Below are 25206 nucleotides of genomic sequence, written 5' to 3'. Positions count from 1 at the left end.
ACGCAATAACGATAATTATGGGACACGTCATGTACAAACAACATAAGCGATGGACATGTAATTGTTGAATTAGTTAGAAATTTATTTCTTCGGAAAATATATTATATAATAATAACGTTAATGGTTCTTTTTTTTTTTGTCTACCGCCTGTTGTACACATCACCGTATAATAAAAATATATATTTTATATTATATGCGCGTAATTATGGGTCTCTTGGGCCTCTTGACGGTTTACACGGTCGTAACGGCGGGGTGGTTGAAAATAAATTCAATTTTTTTTTTCAAAGCCCATTTAATATAGATATACAGTCGCGTCTTCATCGAACGAATCCCCTGAACACAATATTATATTATACGATGTCGATGTGTATGGGCAGTGGGCATTTACACTGCGTGTGGAATATATCACAACATTCACAACAATAATAGAATTTTCGAGATGTACATATACCTACGCACAATATAATAAATACACATGCTACATGTAGGTACATCGGTCGTTAAAACAAATTCAATTGTATCGATATTTGTATAATGCTCGTCCCTTTGACCCCCTTTGTGCAACATCCCCCTGCTTTGTGCGTATATTATATCCGTGAACGAGGAACGAGTGACCTAGTTTCTGAAACGATTATCCCAATTTGTCACGGTGACCAAAGCATTTGTGTACGAAAACATGTTCTTTTTGTGTTCGTATTATTAATATAGTACGCACTATATATAGAGGGTCAACAATGACTTGACCCCAGCAAAAGGGTTGTTCGGAATTTTAAGCGGAACACAATAAAAATTGTTTCCCATTTATGTTATATTTACTTATATGGGAAGAAATGTTTTGTACTTGTACCGCTGGGTCTGTTATAAGACCCCGTCGCTTTTGATGGCAGGTTTGAACGATGTGTGAAACAGTATACTGCTCCTAACATGTTTATGACCTGGGAGCCTTAAAACGTAAAAAAAAAAAATTTTTACATAAATATTATTACAAGTTGTAAAACTGATTTAAGTCTGACAAAAAAAAATGTTGTAAAAGAACCCATTACCTGTGGAATAATTTTAATTTAAAAAAAAAAGTATCCAGGCTATTGAAAAAATTATCTTTATATAATATTATGTCACATTATAAAATTTTCCATCAATTTGCATATGTATACATTTGTGAAAATGTACAATTATAATTACATATATGTAAATAATAAATTCTAGTGGACTACAGTTTTATATATGAATCTTTAATAGCTGTAGGTACCTAATTACAAATGTACCAATTAATTATCACTAATAATGTAGTTATTTATTTTATATGTCATAATTATTATATTAACTAATGACTGTTAAGTTCAGTTTAAATCGTATTTCCCGTAAGTAAATCAATAATATCATTATGTTAACGAATTAATAGATACCTACCCGAATTGTTACCTAAACACATATTAACATATTGTATTATAATATTCTATAGGTATAAAATTCATAGATTTTTAAATATTATAGTAAGCGATTCCTTCATCAACAGTTATTATTTTAATGATATCCTTAAAATAATTATAAGATTGTTAATTAAATTCAACTAATATTTTTAATTTTTTTTTTTTGTTTACCTACTAAGATTTAATAATATTTTTTACTATTTACTATCTATAATTCCCAGTTACCAAAACGTGGATTTTCTAGTTAAAACCAATTTGTAATATTACCTTCCCGTGATGGATTTAAGTGCATACCGACGCTTGCATAAAATATTATTTATTAAAGGCATACATTTATAATAAATTTCAAAATTACTATTGCAAAGTAGAATATTAATACATTTTTTTGGAATATTTTTTTTACATATTTTAAACTTTAAAGCGTTTCAATTAAAACAATTATTTTCATTAGTGTGGCAAATTTTAAGTTACTTTATTTTTTTTTAATAATACCTATATATTCCAATACATAGCTACATATTATGTTTGTTGACTGTTGTAATAGTGTTAGTGTAATAGATACTTTTAAAACCAATTGAAATTTTTGTTTTCATATAAAAGATTATTTTACATTAAAATTTCAATCTTTTAAATGATTTAGATCCTCTAAAAAATATAATATAATTTAATATTTTTCACTTGAAGTCGTATAGGTACAACTATAGGTGCTTTTATATCAATTATTATTATAAATATGATTAATATAGTGATTACGAAGTTTATGAAATTAGATCAGAATTGTAAATCTTTTTATAGTTTTGTATTAGTTAGATACTCTTGTGATTTTAATAAATTCTTCCATTTGGTATTTGGTCAAGAGGACTAAAAAGGTTCTCGTAGGTATAATTAATGTACAATTATAATTAATGGGATTATTTGTACATAAGTACTCACTACTCTTAGTAGTCTTTAAAACGATATATCGAAAACATTAGTAAAATGATAATTGAATATAATTGTAATTGTAAATTCATAGGAAACTATGCGATTATCATAGGATTTGTAAAGAAATTACAACGACGAATATAATCAAAGTACCTACAAATAAACAAGAATTTGTATACCTATAATAGGTATGTACTTCGAAGATATTAAACTAGCTATAATTCCTGAATCATATATTTAAAATTCCATTTAGTTATTGATTAAGTACCATACAAAATTGTTAATTAGTTTTTCTAAATAATATATTTCATAAATGAGAAACAAAATAAATACACCGAATAATATATACGTAAAACCAAATACTTATTCATGGCGTATTTAATATTATCTATATAGACTATAATATATACGTTTATATATAAATTATATTATATACCTACAACATTACATGAATGCTATAAATTTTTACTGAAGAGTGAAGACAACTATAACAAATGCGTTTTACCAATTATTCATATTAATATCGTTTAAATTATGTTCACACAAATTATACCATTAAACAAAATATACAAATTAATAATATGCAAGTTCGTTAATTTAAAAAAACTAACTGCGTCCCACAAGTGAAACTAAACATTTTAATTAGTTTGAATCAGCCTAGTATAGATAATATCTATGATATAAACGTATGGTAATTTTATGATATTTACATACCCAAAGAATTAATTTGACAATAATAATCGAATTTTTGATCTACAGCCATTGCCCATTAGTCATAGTTAAATCTTAAATGTGTTTATAATTTTTGATAAAAAAAAAAAAAGAAGATAATTTATAAAATATTTAATGATTTAAGTACATATATATAACGGAATTCAAACATTTCAAACATTATTTGAGCGTTGTGTCGATATATAATATAATATGTACATTGTACATACCTACTACAATATAATATAACTCTATGTTCAATGGTAAGATAATATTAAGATTTCACTCGAAAAGAAACTGATGTGCCTACTAATAAATGACAAATGATACAATTTTCTGATTAACCGTCAATTAAAAACTCCATTCTTAAATCCACTATGTCATCAATCACCGTTCACCACCCTAACAATCTACCGAGGAGACTTAAAAGAAAATTGCCACCCGACGCTCCTGAATAGTATTGCAGAAAATAAACCAATTAAATATTAATACGTTTGAGAATCGTTAACATTTTGATTTTAAAAATCCTACTCAACATAAAAAAGAAAATAGTTGTATTAATAATACGCATCATCAACTATAAACCTAGGTAGAAGGTACCTATCTACCTAAATATATTATATTTGTCAATAATGAATAAATACATATTAATGTATTATTATAGTTACTTCTAAATATTTATTATATCTCAAAATTCAAAATAATTAAAATCATTTTTTGAATTTGATGAATTACAGGCAAAGCCATAGAGATATTGAGTTATAGGTAATGTAATTTTAAATAATTTATTCAGAGAATATTTTATTATTCATAATTTCAACCCTATAGTAATTACTTATTAATATACAATAAAAACACATCGATCTAATACTATATTCATTTTTGGACCTTTTTATAAGCATATTTTCCTTACATATTTTGAATATGTACAGCCCTCCTATGGAGTCAACCACAGACATAATATATTTTATATTTAGGCATATGAAATTTATAAACTCATAAACCGTTTTTTTTTAAATAATTAAACTATGTGGGGGTTAATATTCGATTTATTTAAAAATATGTTGGATAGCGTTATTATGAATAATAGGTATTTGTGTAAATAATATTATTATCAATTTTATAAATTATATAATAAAGAATTTTATTATTCAATGTATTTTAAAACATTTTTCACATATCTAACAGATCACCTAGGTGGCTAGGTACTATATAAAATACCTATAAATATACTTATAAACTAAAATCATAGGAAGGAACGCATAATGGCGATCTATCATAGTATCACGAAAGTGCAATATTTTGAACGGACATAATATTTTGTTATCGTCGAAACGGTAAAAAGAACATCAAATTTAGCAGTAGTATAATAAAATTAGCACGCCACACATTTGTAAAACCTACAGCATGTTACATTGTTACCTATATAGGTAGGCTGTAGCCTGTAGGCATCGATCTGTATGGGGGTGTAACTTGTTAGGTATTCGTTTCGTTTGAGATAAATATTGTTAATAAGATTATGTTGCACGATGTAATACTAATCACGTGCACTACATACAATATACATCGCAGACGGTAGTGTTTAGTTGCGATTATTTCTACGAATCGTCACGTAATAATACACCAAACGTACACAGCCCATCCTGCCGACCATCCCATCCGCAACACCGTTGATCCCTTTTGCCAAATCCATGGCCTCAAGATATTATATACACCTATAATAATAATTAATACCACACACTATATTTATACGTATATATATAGGTACATACCTACCGCACTAAATCAACCTGTCCGGAGGGTTGTTTTGCTGACCGTCGCGCGTCGTCGGGTCCGGTTCGAGCCGGAGGGGACGATTACGATTTTCGTAGTTCCGCCGCCGGGGTGCGTTCTTGTAATATTATTATTATTATTATTTTAGCTTCACGTGGAGGAGAGTGGAGTCCGGTGAAACGTGTGTAGAACCCCGCGGGACCAAACCTCAAGCTGCGGCGACAAACCGGTTCGGCTTTTATAATATGCTCGTCCTAATAAACCCAATCGTCTGCGGCGGCCCCAAGGGGTTGTGTGGAGGGTGGGGGATTCGAGCTCGTGCGCGCGCTCTTGGTCTGATATAAGCGCGACCGAACGAGAGCGGTGGCGGCGGTGGCGGCGAGTGGCGACGGGTACGATTCAACGTCACTGGCGAGGTCAGTCTGTCGACGGCATCCACTGTTGCAGGAACTGTCTCGTTGCGGCGTTACATTAATCTATCGTTTTCCCGTCGGATTTGATCGCGTATATTTTATCAGTGCGGCGTGTTTTTGCAGTGCGCACATCTTCGGATCGATTAAAAATAATTATTATATATTATTACGACCAAGTTTTTGACCAAGCTCGGTTTATTTTAATTTTTTTGTCCGGCGTGTATCGTGGTGTGCGGTGGCGGTAGTTAACCCGAACGTAAACCTATGTGGCTGTACAAATATCGGTACAAAAGCGCGGGCGAACCATCGAGGAAATGACCACCGCCGCGATTTCGCGTCTTCGGCCTGACGGCGGTGGTGTCGCGGGCCGGCCGTCGCGCCGTCCCCGCTACGTCGTCGAGGCCAACACTACTGTTCTGCTGCTGGTGCCGCTTTTAATGCTGGCCCTGGCGACGGCGTCCCGTGCGGCCGACAGCTGTGATTGGAGCGGAAGGTAAACATTTATAATTGTACATCTCACTCGTAGAATTATGGCGTGTTAAGATATTAGACAAATAGTATAGGCAATATAGGCACCCTGATGTTCAAATGGATTTTGCTGTAGACGCAGACGTTACAATGTAACCATGTCATGATCGAGTAATCTACTTAAAATATCAGAGTGTTTTCTAGAAATCGACTGGAAAAGCTCAAACGTACCTATCTTTAAACGTTGACTGACAATTAGATCAGTTGCTAATAATATAGTCATCATGCTACAGTAAGAGTAGTAGATTATTTGGCGATTTATTTATAATTAAAATATGTTACAATATTTAAATGTATAAATACAATTCACACAATAATCCTTTATTTTTAAACGCATTAAATACAGTAGAAATCAATTTTTTTTGTATGAGTAGATCCACATCATTGGTATAATTAATTTTGTTTTTGATATCAATATTGTCGATAGTGTCAATAAATATGTGTTATGTAATCTTAAGATTAGGAAAATAAACAAGTGTGTTTGTATTCGCATCTTATATATAAGTGTCAATATTATAAACATAATATATGCTTTTTTAGATAAAATATATTTATAATATATTATATAGTAAAAAAATCATGATAACAGATATATAAATGTTTACATTTGTTTCAATCATTTTTGAAAAAAAAAATTTATTTTACAATTAATTCACATTGTGACATTTTGTACGGTGTTTGTCGTATTTCTATTTGTAAATTATCGATAAATTACTTAATGACATAGCATTATAATAAATTATATTATTATACACATTACCTATATAGAATAATTTTATTAATATTTAATTATACGTATTAATTTAACTATAACTATTAAAATTAAATTAAATTAAAACATTTCTTGGTATGAATTATAAGTTTTAAAGAATTGAGAAGTTGACATACATTATAAGTGTATTAGTACTATACTTATATTATTTTGTTTTTGTTTTTAGTAGATTTATTTAAAGGGTATAGTCGTATAGATATACTAAATGTTATGAAAATCAGTTAACCACAGTATACCTTGATCGATTTATATATTATACATTATATTATAGTCTTTTATCTAAAGCCAATTAGGTTTCACTCCTTTACAGGACTGAACACAATTTTTTTCTATTTCAATTAGGTCACGTGCGCAAAACTGGTTCCAATAAAGCTCTTGAAACGGACCGACCTGTTGAATACATTCCCTCCCCCGTGTTTTAATTATAACTGACAATGAAAAAATATAGTCAGATAGGTACAGATGAGATATAAACCAGAATTGTGTGTTTTGCCAAATTCGGCATGATATTTATCCGGTCGTCAAAAGTAACCAGTTTATTTTTTTACTTCTAGACAATTTTCCTCGTCACACACAAAAAACAAATCAAGAAAATAATGCGCCCGTCGAGGACGCGTTATTATCACAAATTCTTGATAAAAAAAGTTTCCTCGTAGGTGAAATAAATTATTATTTACGATTTTAGAACAATAATAACATTATACATTTATTGTTCAACGACCGCTGACTGATCAATTTTATATTAACGTTTCACTCTTTGACTGTTCATAAAATTATACTGCAACGTTTGCATATTTTGAAGACATACAAATTAACCGTATCGACAAACACAAAACGCGTGCCATACAAATTTCGTTGCAACTAGTATATAATAATTGTATAAAACTATAGTAATTAATGAGACTTCCTGTGGCTACTGGCCATTGTGTGGCTTATAAAGTAATTATTTTACTGTACCTATATAGTATATTGTTTGGGACACTTTGAGTTCCGGTCAATCAGAGTAACATTGTTGTACCCATAATAATCTTGCACGTTTAACATAGTATTATGATTATACCTACTTAGAGTGGTACACCTATACGTTGCTACACCTTTCTGTTTTTCTTTCTTCTTTGTCTTGTATACGGGCCGTAAACGAAAATTGTAATAATAAATGTAGACCAAAACAAAATATGCATAGTCGTATAGGTTTAGTGTATACTGTAGGAAGTAAATGAAAACATTAACATCAATAAAAAACATACAATTTGAATGCTTTTTACATCAGTAACAATTAAGAAATATTTAAATTTTTTTATACTAAACAATATCTATTTATGGAAAATGGTTTTGCGGCTTGCGATAGTATGAAGTGACCTAGTTATAATATTAGTCTGATTTTGCCACACTCGGTAGAAAAATAAAAAAAAATAAAAATATTTACTTTATAAAATGTTGATAACATTATACATTATGACACGATATCATTATTACGACTATTGTTTTGTTTAACTCACGTTCAGTGTGTACATTATAGTATTTCAGTGATAAATAAACTTCTTTTCATGGTCATAAAAAAAAAAATTTAAAAATAATTATTCATGTACTTATTAAAGGACTGTGATTTTAAAATTTTAATAATTTAGTATGTAGCAAAATTATGAGATAGTTAATCGAATTTATATATAAAATATATTGTTATAGTTTCTGCATACATATTTATAAGTGATTGTGTGTGTCTTATGATTTAAGTGTGCTCTATGAGTTATGACCTCAAAAAAATAGAGCAATAGTTTTGATTCCTAAGTCCTGACAAACGTTTATGAACGGTTTTTCAGTTCCCACGAAAGCGCGCATCACTGTGCAATTTCACTATACAAAACGTCCCCCACGGCCGCCGATTCGTGATGTTCCACGTTCAACTGACGTTTTGTAACAAGATTAAAAAGAGCTGTTTTCTTCTTATACTTTCTCCAATATTCGTGATCAAGAAATGGTTACCTACCGTTCATTTTATTTCTAATTAAACGCTATGTCACGAAATTATAAAAATATAGAAAATAATCTCATTGGAATAATAGTGTGGCAGAAAAACGAATCTCGTTGTTTTATTGAAAAGATAACAGCTGTTATTCAATAGTAATAACCATTAAGCACCCCGTCGCCCCGATAACGATATTTTTAATCTCGGTTAGGTTAATAGGCATAATAGTATACTACTATACTAATAAAAGCATACATTTTCCTATAATAATAATATAAAATATGTAATTTACCATGCGGTGAACGTAAACTCAAAATTAATGGAATTTTTGATATTAACTTTAGAATGATACACTTTATCCTTGTCCACTATATTTTCGTGAGAATAACGATTTTTCGTCGTGACTTATGTGGTAGAGTAGCTAATTATTTTCAAACGTGCACAACTCAAAATTAAGATTTTATAGAGAAGATGAACTCCTTTATATATTGTGTGTTCCAATTGCATAATTATTTTTGGCTAAACAATAAATTTAATTTAGTATACAAGGTACCTACTCTAAATAATATAATACTTTGTAATACTGTTGAAATCAAAATATTAACTGTTATTTGGTTATTGATTACAATTACCTAAATAGGTACCTAAATTAATATATTTCTTAGATGTTATGAAAAATTGAAATACAAATCATTAAAACTTTTTAAACAATATATTATTGTGTAATATATAATATATACTATGTGTAAATAAATTATATAATTATATAATTAGATCTTTAGTATGTAAATTACTACGTAAATTGTTTAATTTTAAAATTTTAAATATCTTATAGTCTTCATTTTGTGGATTAAGTTCTCAGAAACATCAAACATGATAGCGATGAAACCAGTTTTTAAATTGTAACATTAGTTGTATAAGTCAATAATAGTTAGGATTTTTTAATTGAATAAGATAGATACGCGTCGGAACGTCCACACGTATAATTACCGACGCCATTAATGGAAAGAGAATCGAATAAGATGATTAGTAACTGGCTACCGTCTGTACCCGGTCGTCTGCAGTAATCACACATTCAGTTGTTAAAATTTTCATTTGCACGATTCCCCCTTCTGTTTTGTTTTTTATTTTTATGTTTTATTTTTGATTACGACACGTTCTGAGGGGGCCCGCAGCATGTAAAACGATACGACCCTTCAAATATTGTTTCAACACCGGCCGTATTTATTTTCCGAGTATAACTATATAAGTCTATAACAACAGGTGGCGACGAAAGCCGTCAAAACTTCAATACACGTGTGTACGGCGATAAATATAATATTATTTGCTGTATCTAAAGGCTCGTATCAAACTATTAAAGATAAGAATAATATTTTACGTTAATATTCTACCGGCGCAATAAGTGAAAGCAGATAACGTGTTATTTTATCAATATTCTGTAACGTTATGAACATCGCTGTAGATTTACCACCCGGAGACTTCATAATCCCCATCACAATACAAATTCTATGAAATTAATGGAAACATGTGTTTTTATATTAGATCACAGCGTGACTCTGAAACGGTAACAATGGGCCCACCTCGGTTCGATTACTTGGCACGTTTTATAACAAAAATAATTTTCTCTTCGACCAGCCATCAGCCCCCTTAGGTTACCATTGCTATTACGGTGTCTGGATTTGGGGATGATCACTCAAACGTATCGATCATCCGGGTGCGATTTCTTCTATATTCAAGTCCTTTGGATAATTGGCCCTATTTCCAAAAATCGTGCGTGCACGCATTATCCTTTGTACAAAATTATAGACCTTTTTGCGGATCAATTGTATTATTATAGAGTTTTATTTTTATTATGAAGTTTTTAATAAGTTCAAACGATTACGGGTAATTGCACGTTAGTATAGGTACTACGGCAATAAATAAAAGTATTACAGCGCTCGAAGCCTTGTATTATATATATTTTATTTCAAAAAGGGTGGGTAAACGTTTTTTGGCGCCACACGCACATGCAACACATAACCCTGTCGGCAGAGGGACACCGCCATACTGAACCAGATGGCCGTCAATGTAATCGCAACATGTGGCATTGTTTTTGCTACTCAGTAAGGCAGTGGGGCGTAGTTTGCAGGACCCTCAGAAATTTGTCGCTAATTAAATGATTTTTGTGACTAGTTAAAAAGTCGTGTTTTCTGCAAGGACAAAAAAAATATACCATGTATTAGCCAGCAGATTCCTGCACGTCTGGCTAATCAGTCTAAATTACTACGCAGTCTGTATAGTTAATGAACTCAACAAAAGGTCCGTTTAATTGCGGTTCTCTCTGGATCGTTATTTAGTTTAATAGCCATCCATTGAGGGTTTATATTATTATTATTTTATGGGTGTTTTTTTTTATGCATTTTAACAACTTCACGGACAATACAATTTCAATGCATGTCACTATAACGAACAGGTCGTTCCGACAAACGAAATGCTAAATTCTCCTATAGTTCGTTCGTGTAACTCTATATTTTAGGCGGTTATTTAAAACAAATTTTCCAATATGTTTTCTCTATTGGTCATTTTTATACAAGGGTTTATTCGACTGGAAAAAGAATCGTACTCACATTTGGTCGAACTTCACGTGCGTGTGTAGCCGAAACACGATACTGGTGGCGATGAACAGCTAAAATATAACGTCTAATCGCTCGGAAAAACCATTAGGTAATTCAATACATGGTTGTCCACTGCGGTAGTCCGAGGATAAGGGAATAATATTATTATACATTAAACTTATACATGAAATCAGCTCGCAGAAGACAAGAATATGACATATTTGTTATCGTTGACCCTGCACGAAGGTCTCGTAAAATATCACGCGATCCAACCCCCGAACACCCTCATCAAAAAAAGGGTAGACGTTTGAATGTCTAGACACTCCAGTGACCAGGCGACCGAGAATCGAGGGAGATAACACACAATATTTTTCAAAAGAATAATAATATGTCCGCGTAATAAAGAATCTGGTTGCAAAATGACCGCTCTTCGGTCAAAACGAGCAGATTTTAATCTACATCTGTTCTGGTTGACTCGCGTCGTCTCTTTGGACCAATAATAAAATCGTATAAAAATTAAATCAGCAATAATATTCAATGTACAGTGCAACACTAAATATTAGGCACCATTGATTTTTCGATCGTCTTATTCTGTGATTTTACGCTCATGCGTAAATACTCATGGGTACGATACGAATTACAAATTATCATGTTGGCGTATGCGTGAACCTATGCTGTATTGCTATGTGTATATTTTATTATTTTATGTAATACGCGCGACGACGATACTTATGAAAATTCTCAAACCGCGGTTATAGTCAATAGATTTGTCTCAGCGACTTCAAGACGCACAAATATAATAATATAATATAAATAATAATAATAATATCACAGCTGCGGCTACATAATAATAATAATATAATACCACGATAATTGCGTGTCGCGGTCATTTGTACATTGTAGCGATTAACATTATTCGATTCCGCTAGTTTACCTCATTCCGATCTCATGGACTTCGGTTGCGAGTGGCACCGACACGACGTTTACAAGTGACCACCGGTATATAAGGTAATAAACATCGGTAAAAACGGTGAGAACTGACGTCGAATATTTCTGATGGCCTATTGTGAGAAATCTCGAGTTTTTATTTTTTCCCAGGACGAAGGTTGATGATACGATTTTAATATCTTCGATGCATATTACATGTATATAAAATATTATTAGTAGGTATCTATAATAGTTGTGAGCCCGGGCACTCGGCATTACGTTTTCACGGCTCTATTGTCTGCCGACTGTCCACGAAAAACTACCGAATTACATATTATTATAATGTTTATGTTGTAACTTCGACGGCGATTAATACATTTTGCGGAAAGGAAAAACGTATGATATCCGGGTGAAACGCGATTCGAGTATTCGATGAATTTCTTTGTCGGAACTATCTGCACGTCTCGCAAACCACTTACACCGTACGAGAACTACAAATCTAAAATAAGTGTTCTTATTATGTATACGTACAATATATAATTTTATATGTATACCCATATAGGTGAAATATATTTTTATATATTCTATATAATATAAATTGTGTATATTGTATCGTTCACTTAAGTATTGGTAATATCTTTTTTATATTATTTTTGATAGATAACTAATCGTTCACGGTATAGAAAACAGATTCATTTATATTACGATGTGTTAACATTTTCCTGCACACTGATAATGGGTGAAAGACGACTGCGTTGGATATCGCTCGCCTTGCGGATTTCATTATATAATATTATTATAAACGCACTTGATTCATGAAAACGATTATTATTCACCGTATATACATATCACTGTGTAGAAGGGTTCTCTTTTCTCGTCACAATAGAGACGTTCCGTAACGACGTCATAAACGCTCGTGTGTGCGTAAGGCATTATTATAATAATTCATGGTTTGTAATAATTAAATAGCCTTTGACGAAAAACGTGGACACAGGTAATTCAATATATGTATTATTATGTGTATTATAAAGTGAACGGAGCAGCCGTAAGAGCCAATAATATCGGCGGCGGCGGCATGCATGGCCATTGTGCGCTGCCTATAAGGTATACAATATATACCTGTCTACCTGTTGAAAGAAACCCCAAACAAACTCCATTATAATATACATGTGCGAACGGGATGATGGAGGGGGGACATCTGCCAGCTGACACTCGAGTTTCTGACCCTATAGTGGGTCCTAGTTTCACTATATACGCCACCACCGATGTCTGGACAGAATTACCACCGTACGCTGACCGTGTTATTATTTCTTTTGTAGCCACCATCAAAATCAAAATAATATTTATAAAACACATTATTATTATTATACGGAGAGAATAGGTCAGTATTTTTTTCCTTTTTTTTTTTTATAAATAACGTATCTTTAGTAAAAAGGCTACACACACGGTGCAACTACGAAATAATAAAAAAAAAGAATAGAAAAGAGCCGCTGTCAGTGCGTCCAAAAATCAATTACTCCAGTCGAGTTTTTATTATTATTATTATTATTATTATTCATTGAAGTGACAAAATTAATAACTATTATGGCACGAAAAAATCTCAAAGACGTTACATTACGCGCGTGGTGTGTACCATTTATCACGTGTTCGCATTGTATATAACGAGTACACAAGACGAAAGGGCACTCGTAAGCAGACCTTTTATAATATATATAATATAATATAATGATATTATTATGTCCCATCATGGACGTTAGTGTGTTGATAGTTTCGTGTTATCCTTAACCTCCATCATTAATATCCAAGACGGATGCGCAATAGGCCTGGGTATGGGGATAATCGGAACTTGGCGGCCGATGTGCAAGCCCCGTAGTCGTCCCCGGTGGTCCGTTGTAAAACTCTTCGTCGATCATTTAATATCATTACTGTCGGCGCAAATCCCCACACGAGGTCCATTATAATTATACTACATATCGTATATATATACATAAATATAGACGCCTGCAGTGTTATATATTATTATAAAATAATATTAATGTATTTTACATTATTATATTATAATCACAATGCAATATTCTGTAATAGCAGATGCCAGTATACTATAATATATCTAATGGCTAGTAAGTATATTATGTTCGACCGGGATGACATTTCATTCGCCATTAAAGTATATCGTACTATTATATTTTTATGCTTTGCTCCAGCGTGTGTAGGTACTGACAACACGTCACGATGTGGATCGAAGTTATTTCGGAAATATATTTTGTCGATACAGATCATTAGAGGCGTGCGTATAGAGCCGTCGTATATTATTCATCGTTGTTTCAACTCAAGGTTAACCTTATTTTTTTCCGAACTACATATTATATTATATATACGTGTCCGGCCGGTAGTTATATTATTATATATTAATTTTAATGACGCTTGTTGAGCCCCTTATATACGCGCCGAAGTACACGTACCGACATTTATTTCGAGAAGACGCAATACGTCGAAACAATAAAACGTGTATAACGACCACCGTGTTAAGAGACATTAATCATAGAATTAATCCGTCGCGCGGGTTGTGTTATATAGTATAGGTATATAATATTATAAAAAAAAAATAACACTTACGTATATATCTATAATATTATAATAGGCACTCGTCGGACGCGTTCGTTATCACGCGGCGCATTATCGACGGTACTGGTCGTCGCGGGTCGTCATTCGATTCCAGAGGGATGATCACTTTCAACCCTCCCACCACAATACTTTTCAAGTGTTTGCCCCGGACGATTAAAAAAACGGCTACGGCTTTCGAGACGATTTTAAACGGCTCAACACGTGTTGATTGCTGGTGTCGTTTACGATGGTGTACGCGTGTGTGCGTATTATTATGTAGATAATTTATTCCTGATCGTTTTTATAGTTCGGACGAAATAATAGAACGGAGTTTCGGGTTTTGGTGCAGTTAATAGCTCGATTTGCATATAATATAGTATACACCTACCAGCCATAGTACCGCCAGTTGTCGACTATATACTAAATACATATTTTACTACGAATATAATGTAGGTATACGTTGTGGATATTATTACCGGCGTTTTGTATACGGACGTTTGTCGGCGATAATATTGTATACACGAAATAAAATTGCCCACAGGGAAACTGCAGTAATAAAATTTACATTTCGTCCGTAAACATAAAAGAATCCTAAGGGCGGACGGAAAGAATTTCGACCGCACGTGTCATCGACGAAACGTAGTTTTCGGATATTTTCGGACATGCACCGACTTCTAAATAACATAATTTCTCCTGCAGCTCATTAAAACAATCTAAAAAAAAATTTATCGCGCATAATGGTTATAGCAGTTTTTTAAATCTATAGTTCATTACGGAAATAATTATTACTTGTATATTATCATAATATACAACCATCGTGCGTATAGACGATAAAAATGATGTTATATATTATGTTAATATATTTGTATCATTGATGCCGCAGCTATACTACTCCGTTAGTCCGTTATTAAGTCTGTCCGGAAAAAAAATGTCGAGTCTGACATCAGTGACTTGATTAACGTATTATGTCCACGTAAACTCTATATAATATTATCTAAACACCATCTAAAGTAACTAACGTATATCTGAAATACACTTGAAATGTGTGTATAATATATAATTATAGGAGTTGACATGTCGATTTATATACTCTGGACAGATTATATAATAATATAATATACGTTTATATATATTATTAGGTATGTAGAAGGTCGTATCGTATGAGGAACAAATCCGGTTGACTTAAGAGGAAAGAAAATATATTAGCCTATTAAACCTATCACAGCTCCACCCGAATTGTCCATGAAGTCGATCATGGCCGAAAAATTACCATTATGAACAGTAGTACAGTACTATATATGACACAGTCTATACAGCAAATATTAGAAGTAGTGTCAAGTTCAAAAACTGCGGTGAAATGGATATCGTAAAACTTTTACAAATAAAATGAACAATAAAACAGATGGTCTGTTAAGTCAAAAGAAATTGTATTCGTTTCAAATAATATAAAATTTACTTTTCTGTTTTACAAAACCAAATAAATTATTGATTAAAAAAATCTATTCATTGCGCTGTAATCTTTCACACGCATGTATTCTATACCGATAGATGATTATAATCTAATAGCATGAAATATTCACAAGACACGGACTTTTCCAACATTTCCGATAAGTTCCAATAATTACATGATCATAAATATGATTAATACATGATAATTACATGTACATAATAATATTATCTATTATTAAACGCCAAACGGTGACTATACTGCATAGGTATATTCTGCAGTTATTGTATATTTGTATGTATAAATCATGTACATCGGAGGTTTTAAATGCATTTACAGCTAGCCTACGAGTACTAAGCATTTAACACATTTACAAAACTGCATTTGGTATCTAAATACATAAGTACAAAAATATGTACGAATACACAATAATTTGCCTATTTCGCTCCCGTGTACACATGATATGCTTACCATAAAATAGCTACAGGATACTGATAACGTGGCCTTTGAGAACAGATTTTTTTGGTTAGTGACACGATTTTTTAACTTTTAATTTTTATAAAATATAAATACACAACAACGCGGTATAATTATATACTAACAAAACGTTTTAGGACAAACCCTATATTTAATATTATTATCGCCTCGTATGTTCTGTGTACATTGCACAATGTACAATGTACATATTGCCGTACAATAATAATTGTACTCTTGGCGGTCAACAGGATATTGCCCGACTATAATCAATAATATTATCATATACTCATATACATAATAATAATGTATTTTAAAATGTGTTTCGTTTTTGTTGTTTTCCAGCGGACTGACGTCGGATTCGTCGGAACACTCGGTGCGACCCGTCCGATTGGACCGGTGCTGGGCGGGCACGGTGCGCTGGTCGTACCCGCGAGGCGCGCTAAGGGTGGTGTTCCGGTTGACGGGCACCAGTGGCGGCCGCGAGTTCCGCGTCTGCCTCAAACCGGACAGGCTGGACGGCGTGCGCGTGCTGTTGGACAGCGCACCCCGTCGCCTGATCGCCGTATACGATTACCGCAAGGCCGGCGAGCCGCTCCGGTCGAGGTGCTTCAAGAGCGTCGGTGGCACGGCCGCGTTCTACGTGGAGGCGGACAAGACTGGCGACCGGTCCGGTCCCGTCCGGTTCCGGTATGATCTCGAACCGCTCGCCGAGCCCGCTCCCCAACTTTTCGTAGCCGACAACCTCGACGACGGTAAGTGCCGACGATTACCATCGTTACCTATATATACGTATTAGATATTATTTTATACATTATACGTCATACCTACACTATACCTAACTCAGTAATAGATAGCCTATACCACCCGCTACCAGCTGTATATAATAATGGATAAACTTGAATCGGATCGCAAATTCATTAAATTTACATTGTTATTGGCTTCCGATTTATTGTCTGAATTACTGACGGCCCAGTGACAGATACAGCCCGCGAGAGACTCGCACGGAGACTGGCAGAAAGACTCCCAAAAATATTTGTTTTTGATAATCTGCAATAATTGATAATTAGTTAAATTCGATTCAAAATAGTTAATTGTTCAAACCACGAGATTCTGAACAATTGTTAATATAATTATTTCTTTTTCACGAATCATATACTAATAATATATACACGGGTAAGCTGAAATAATGAGAATTACTACTCTTAGAAACAATGTTGTCCATTCATGTCTCATCGGTACGCTGATAAACTTGAACCTATATCTATAGGGCACCAGCTCTCCGATTTTCAAGGTCAATTGAGACCTAACCACAGAAGTGTATCAATTTTGACTAGCGGACCCAAATCGTGTTCAACAAGTAGTTAAATATCTCAAGATTCAATTCGATTAATACTATCATAATATTAAATAATTATTGTACGTAAGTCGTACAAACTTATTACTTAAAAAAGAATAGATAAAGTTTGTATATAAATTAAATTCGGACTCTGCTTTAAGACAGAGTCGGTTACAAGCACAGTGGCTACAGCGCAAAAGTATCTCAGGATATTATTATTTATTCATTTGCATCTTATTTCCCTGTCGTCATTATGTGTTACTTCGCAATACTAATAATACCTATTAAGTATATCGGCACAAACAAGACTGTTCGAATTATATATTAAGTATACGATATTTATTTGGTTCGGCACCAATAAGTCAAATAATCGAGATGATTTAATTTGTTTTGTTACGGTCGAATGTATATTGTTTCGACTAAATCGGACGTTCTGCAAACAGTGCAAACATTTAGACAGTCCGTGACAATAATATTTGTCGATTAGTATTTAATGTTTACCGTTGGTCGATTAAAATAATAGTCAGTGCGTACCGAAGTAATATCGATAAGTATAGTTTTTTTAATATTAAATGTCGATTGTGATAATGATGACACTACAGTACCTAATGCAGTTCACATAAAATAATTAATGCATAATTCAATAATAAATAATTTTATATGGTACATATCAACTAAACAAACATAAAAATATATTATATTCACGCCCATTCGAAAAAAACACATACCTATAATGGTCTTATTTCATATACTATAATATAGCCATGGCCCATGGTGTAATCGTGCAGTAAAGAACTACACATCTTTAAAAAAGAATTATTCTATGATCAATACGGTCGCACTAATTTTTAAAAATATCATTCTGTATTTCTGTGTAACAAATTACGAATTTTGTAAAAAGTCATCTTCATAAATGTCTACAATAGAACTGTGCATATATATTATTTTCAATATGTTTATGAGAAATCTTAATATAAGATTTAGAAAGCTTTTTGGCCAAATTTTATCGAGAATTTCAAATGCATCTACAAATATATTAAAGAAGCTTAACTATTTTGAAAAGAATAACATGTCTATAAAATGAGAATACAAATATTTCATGAAAATTTTAAGTATTTGACGGTTAATATACAGTATTTAAGTAACAACAAAATAACGAAATTGATGTTGTGAAAAACTTCAAAATTAATGTGCGTAAATATTCCACATTTGCACAATTTTTTTACTTATTTTTCCAATTATTTAAAAAGTACTAGGAATTTTTTGCTTTTGACCCCTCAAATTAGATCCGACCAGAAATCACCATTAATTTTGAAGATTGAATAATTTATATTACTCCGTGTTGATGACAGACAAAAAAAAACACAGTTATGTTGTAAGACCAATACACTCATCGCTCCGCTCAGAATATAAAATAGAATTCAAAAGCTTAGATCATTAAAATATTTGTTGTATAATATTTAATTGGGCTGCCCACGAACTACAAAAATACTTTGGCCGAAAATGTTATTTTAGTATTTGAAAATAAATAATAAATTTCGTTGTTGGTTATATAATAACGCATTGGTATGAAAAAAATAAATTGGAATCGTTTAACAAAACTCGTTTTTTAGTCCACAAAACTGCAGAACCCAATCGCAGCCGTGTAAAACATATTTTATAATCGATCAAATTACATTTCGTCCGACGTCCATTCTTTATATATTATTATCTGCTTGAAATGACTATCGAAGAAATAAACTATTAACACCATTAACATTCAAATGTTCTTTTCACAAACATATGTAGTTTTTAATCTGTTGGGGCGTGACGAGCATGGCGTTAAAACCGTCTTATACCTAGGCGGTTTCCGACGGCATACACGATCAGCTGTCCGTTACTATAAATTAATAATAATAATAACCAACAAATATATTATATTTGTTTTCCCAAGTACGCGTTATTCAGCCTTACGGTGTTCTACGTAGGTGTTGTTGGAATAGCAGGTAATTTATAATAATATAATATAATATTGAAATGTAAATAAACAGTCGAACACACACATGGCGTGTTTTATATACAGGAATAAGCAATTGCGCAGTACCTACCTACCTTCATGTAATTATTTTTTTTTATATATAATAATATAAATATAAATTTATTGATTGAATTTACAATCGATAAGCGCAACTGCAATCATAAGAAAAGAAAATTAAAAAAAAAGATAAGAAACCAAGAAGTTTAATGAAAAACTACTTGTCTCGTATGAAAATAATCATTATTAAGTATATATTATATTGTCTTAATAGAATATTTTTTAACCGGTGCCATTCGAACGGACGTTTTGCGATATACAATATAATTGAGCATCGTGTGTATTATAATATTATGCACGTGATCGCGTTCATATTTAGTTTTTAACACTCGTCTGTCCATCAACTAACCGAGATTACAAGATATAGATAATAATAATATACAGTTTTTTTCGTTCGTTCCTACATGTATAGGTATTATTTTTTATTCCGTACATCGATCACGCTTGTCTTAAGCCTTCCGAGTTTGTTAATAATATAATATTATAATATGAAATAACAATGACACGCGGCGTCTCGCCGATATTGCCGTACATGTAAAGGTATGAATTAAATCGGGCAGGTGTCCCAGGTACATTGTTCGTTGAAATGATCATTGACCTTAATTTTCTTTACTTCATTACAGAAACAATAGAAAATCAGCTTAACAATACGCATTTGTCTAAGATCTCCGAATATCTCTCGAGTATAGACATTGGGTTTTCACTACAAATGTATATACTAAAGGACCGTAATTAATGGAACGAGTGTAAAATAATATTGCTTTTAACCACATACCTATATAATATTATAGTCAGTATAGACTATAGAGAAGATAATGATTTTTCACAAAAGCATTATGTTTTTGACAACTTTAGAAGTGTTTAAGCATTGTTACGCAATCAAAATGATATTTTACTTCGTTCTACAACAACTATTATGAAGTGCATAACCTGCATAATTTAAGTATTATGAAAAAAGCACGCGTTGCTACATATAGTATGTATACATGCATATAAATCCTACAGGCTATAAAAGTATAAAAAAAAAGACATTTTCTAGATAATTTTAATTTTTTTTAACTGCGTCTGCGTGTACTTAAAAAAGTTGATTTTGACATGAGTATAATATATTCTCGATATTATCATTTTTTCTTCTTCTGGGATCATATGTTAAATGCGGATTTAACCTACGTTCGGCCAGTGAACGGTTACTGTCAAAGTCCTCGTTGGAAATCACAAAAATAGACCGGCCATAAATTTACTCGAGAAACCTCACGATAAAAAAAAACCACATATAGGTATACGCGCTGTTGAAAAATACCGGTTTCGCCTACATTAACAAAGTACACACTGTATACACTTTTATTTCTGTTGTATATATAATACTGTATTATGAATGATTTTTTTCTTTTATTACATGGTTATAATATTTATTTATTATCACCATAAACAATGGAAGATGGTATGGCCGTCGAAGAAAACACGCTAATGGTGATTTTTATTTTAAAAAGTTATAGGCCGTTTAACATAAATTGCCCTTTATTGGATATAATATATATATAATAACATTATATGCATTTGGAGCTCCTTAACCAGACACAACACTAGACTATAATTATTATAACTTTATAACACTAGACCTAACGCTGTATAGACGGTTTATTGGATTTTAATACTACGATAGAGTCAAGAGTATAAGTTGTAAATAATATGATAATTTGACGTGTTGAGATGCATTCGGTATCTCGACTACATACTATATTATGTAATAAAATAATACGATATAGACTAATCTAAAAGAAAATTACGCCTATCCAGCCATGGGACGTCGTATGATATTATATGTCAATTTAAGAAGAAAAAACATAGACATTACACACAGCAGTCGAACATTTGGCTTCTTTATTTTTTTAGTTTATATAATAGTGAAAAAGCTTTTTTTACAATGCCATCTTTAATACGATTTTAATTATATATATTTTTTCTATTTTCAGAATGCCGACCGTGTACCGTTGAAGAAATGACACAAGCTTACTGCACGAGTAGTTTAGGTGAGTTTCGTTCATTTGTTGTACTTACATTATTTTGTATTTTATACTCAATTCGTATGCGACTGTCTTATGAATATTCACGGTCGGGTGCGTGTCTCGAAAATCAATGACCACATTAACCAAATCGTCCCCGTTATAATATGGATAATCGATTCGATTATCGCGTGTACAATTCGGGACATTTAATACAATCAATTTAAGGCTTTTAAATACATTTAACAAAATACATAAAATATATATTATTATAAACATAATATATGTGTACAATGAAATAATTTATATTTTAATTATCCCTTTTCTAATCACTACCCACTTGATTAGACCATTGTTATCTTAAAATTATATAGGTACTGGCTCTATACTTATTTACAGAAATAAGGAGAGTTGTTTTAATTATTATCGAACAACGCGATATACGATACGTGTTAGTGTGTTACCGGTATCTCCCGATAAACAATACGCGGATAGTGAAAAGCGAGTGTGGGAAATGTACAAAATTATATTATTAATGTATATATGCGTAGGCATTATAATTATAATAATAATATATAAGTATATTTTTAATACGGCGTTTAATACAATAGTGACGATGACGATGTACTTCTTGGGTTTCTATTTAATTTAATTATTCCATGCATCGTTCTTATAATACGTATAGAATAGGACATAATTTTGTTTTAATTAAACGCGCGAATACATAGGTATATAACATAATATGTACCTATAATGTACTATACGAGAAATCGATGTATTATTATACCTATATATTGTGTGAGGTCGTTTTACGACGTCTGCACAATGTATTTTGTTTTCCATTATCATTCCACATTATATTATATGATAATCAGAGGCGCATAATCCGAATTTGGATATATAGGAGCAGTCGCGTGTATTTTTCCAATCCTATATGCCCATATATATATAATGATTTTACGATAGCTATAGGTATATCGTATATGTACCTGTTTAGAAAAAGTTATCGGGCTAGCCAGAAGAAATTAACGATTAAAATAGTATATTGTCGGAGATGAATTTTACACGAAAGGTCGGACATGCGCAGAATACAGACGAGACTTACACTTTGCAGGGTATAGCTAACTATAGTGTAATGTGCAGGCACTCGTCTATCTTCGCTCGATTTTTTTTACTCGAAAAACCCTTCCAAGTCGTAACCAGCGTATAGGTGCATGATATTAAATGTGCGTATAGTCACTACAGCTGTAACCGTGAATATAAATTTAATACGTACCATGCACCATAAATTCGATAAGAACAATTGTAATTATTCGTAACAATAATAATTTTTTTTTTTTGTTCTTCTCTTTTGCAGTGGTTCAAGGCACCATAGTGGGCGTGTCTTACGACGGCGATGTGTCGCGCGTGCGCGTGATGCCCACCAAGGCGCACCGTCTGCCGCCCGAAGAGGACGACCAAGTGCAAGTGTCACAGCCGCAACAACAGCAAGAGGACGAAAGCGGACGACCGCGGCGCGACGACCGGCGGACGATGACCATAACGTTCGGCCGGGGTTGCAGGCCTGCGGCCGGGCCCGGCGAGTTCGTGTTCATGGCCCGAACCAAGTTCGACGAGTTGGCCCTGCGGTGTGCGCCCAGGCTGGAGGAATGGAGGCAAGCCGTCAAGGCAGACAAAGCTCCCGGTTGCATTCTGGCCGGTTGACCTTCGGAAACACATCATAATATATATTATACGTTCATAGAATGTATAAATATATATTTCTAGGCTAAGATAGGTACCGTACGGACGTGATATTATAATATAATATATTATATTATGCTTTGCGTATTAAACGTATAGTACCTAAGTAGGAACTGTTATATATTACATACTACACAGGGTTACCAAAACCGTTGTTGAATTACGTTGTTTAAAAACTATTATTTTTTTTTTTCAAAAGTCATGTTATAATAATATTTATAGAATACGTCGTGTAAAAATAGCCATTTTAGTTTTATACATAGCCATATAAAGGTAATGTATATACATTATACTCTCAATAGACGCTTAAACAAACATCGCTAACTGCAACGGGCTATATGTATATAAATGATAATCGTTCCGCAAACGAAATGTCGTATATACTCGCGGATATCATTATAATATTATAATCTTGTAATTGATGCTACAAAAGTTCGCGATTGGTCGCGTGTAGTTGGCAAAAATTGCGTTCGGTCGAATGGGCACATCAGAAAAGGGAGGAGAGTAGGAGGAAGTGGGCAAGGCTCGTGTATGTAATATATTATTATAGTTTCCTTATTGACGTAGAAAAAGGGTTTTGTGGCTGTGATCTGAAACTTTTTACGTAAATAATAAAAACAAATTTTAAAAAAGTGTGATAAAACACAATAGACGTGCGTACCTATACTCTTAATAAATTATAATATATGTGAAAGCTCGTCGTCAAGTCGTCTGTATTCGTGTGTGCTATAATAGAGAGGTGTTATACGTATAATGGTTTATTTCTGACTGGTAGGTAAATAATTTAGCTCTTGCACTACTTTTCCTAGAAATTATTACATACTTTTACGACAATATAACAAAACATTATACCGTTGGCAATTTAAAGACTTTAACGCACGCCAGTCCAAAAGGTCTTTTAACTCCCTCCCTTGTTACGTTTATGTATTGCTATAATGTACGCGCGGTATATATGAATTTTATATCGTTCATATGTGAATCTATGTGCCAAACCTTAAATAAAAAATAAACGAAAGTTTTTTATTTATACAAGTAATATCATTATTGGTTCGTAGTTATATTATATTATAATGATATTACATATATCAAATGGTTTATTCGATTTTATTATACTTTACTTTATTTATATATAATACGCATTAAAAATAATACCTTTGTATATTATAATTCTATTATTTCTAACGAGCTTCATATTATGCATTTCGTAGTGCAATGTTAAAATATTAATATTAAGATAATGTGTTTGTTAGGATTATTATTTTAATCACTTTGTTATGTTTTTAATAATTGTAAAATCTCATATTTTGTGTAAATTATTTTTGTTTGTGTATGAATATATTGTAACTATCATTGTACGATATATTATGATCTCAACTTTTTAAAACAATATTAAATAGCGAACAAAAATTGTAATTAATTTGACTAATATTTAAAATATATTTGTGTTATCAGTTAAAATGGACATGTTTATTTTTTTAACGAAC

At 32.2% G+C, this 25206-nt stretch overlaps 1 protein-coding gene across 1 annotated transcript; it reads left to right on the top strand.

Annotated features, from left to right (window-relative positions):
- Positions 1 to 5247: 5247 nt before the first annotated feature.
- On the top strand, positions 5248 to 23686 carry LOC132942977 (meteorin-like protein). Its single transcript, XM_061011717.1, has 4 exons — positions 5248 to 5744; positions 16909 to 17318; positions 21950 to 22006; positions 23337 to 23686. The coding sequence occupies exons 1-4, from the start codon at positions 5566 to 5568 to the stop codon at positions 23681 to 23683; spliced, it is 993 nt and encodes a 330-aa protein (XP_060867700.1). The 5' UTR covers positions 5248 to 5565; the 3' UTR covers positions 23684 to 23686.
- The last annotated feature ends 1520 nt before the right edge of the window (positions 23687 to 25206 follow it).

This window comes from Metopolophium dirhodum, chromosome 4 (assembly GCF_019925205.1).
Source record: "Metopolophium dirhodum isolate CAU chromosome 4, ASM1992520v1, whole genome shotgun sequence".
NCBI classification, from domain to species: domain Eukaryota; kingdom Metazoa; phylum Arthropoda; class Insecta; order Hemiptera; family Aphididae; genus Metopolophium; species Metopolophium dirhodum.
Note: the sequence above shows the minus strand (reverse complement) of the source record. Positions and strands in the feature narration are given on the sequence as shown.

Coding starts and splice junctions, on each gene's coding strand:
- LOC132942977 (XM_061011717.1), top strand. CDS start 5,566: ATGACCACCGCCGCGATTTCGCGTCTTCGGCCTGACGGCGGTGGTGTC. Junction 17,319..21,949: donor AGCCGACAACCTCGACGACG/GTAAGTGCCGAC, acceptor TTCTATTTTCAG/AATGCCGACCGTGTACCGTT. Junction 22,007..23,336: donor TTACTGCACGAGTAGTTTAG/GTGAGTTTCGTT, acceptor TCTCTTTTGCAG/TGGTTCAAGGCACCATAGTG.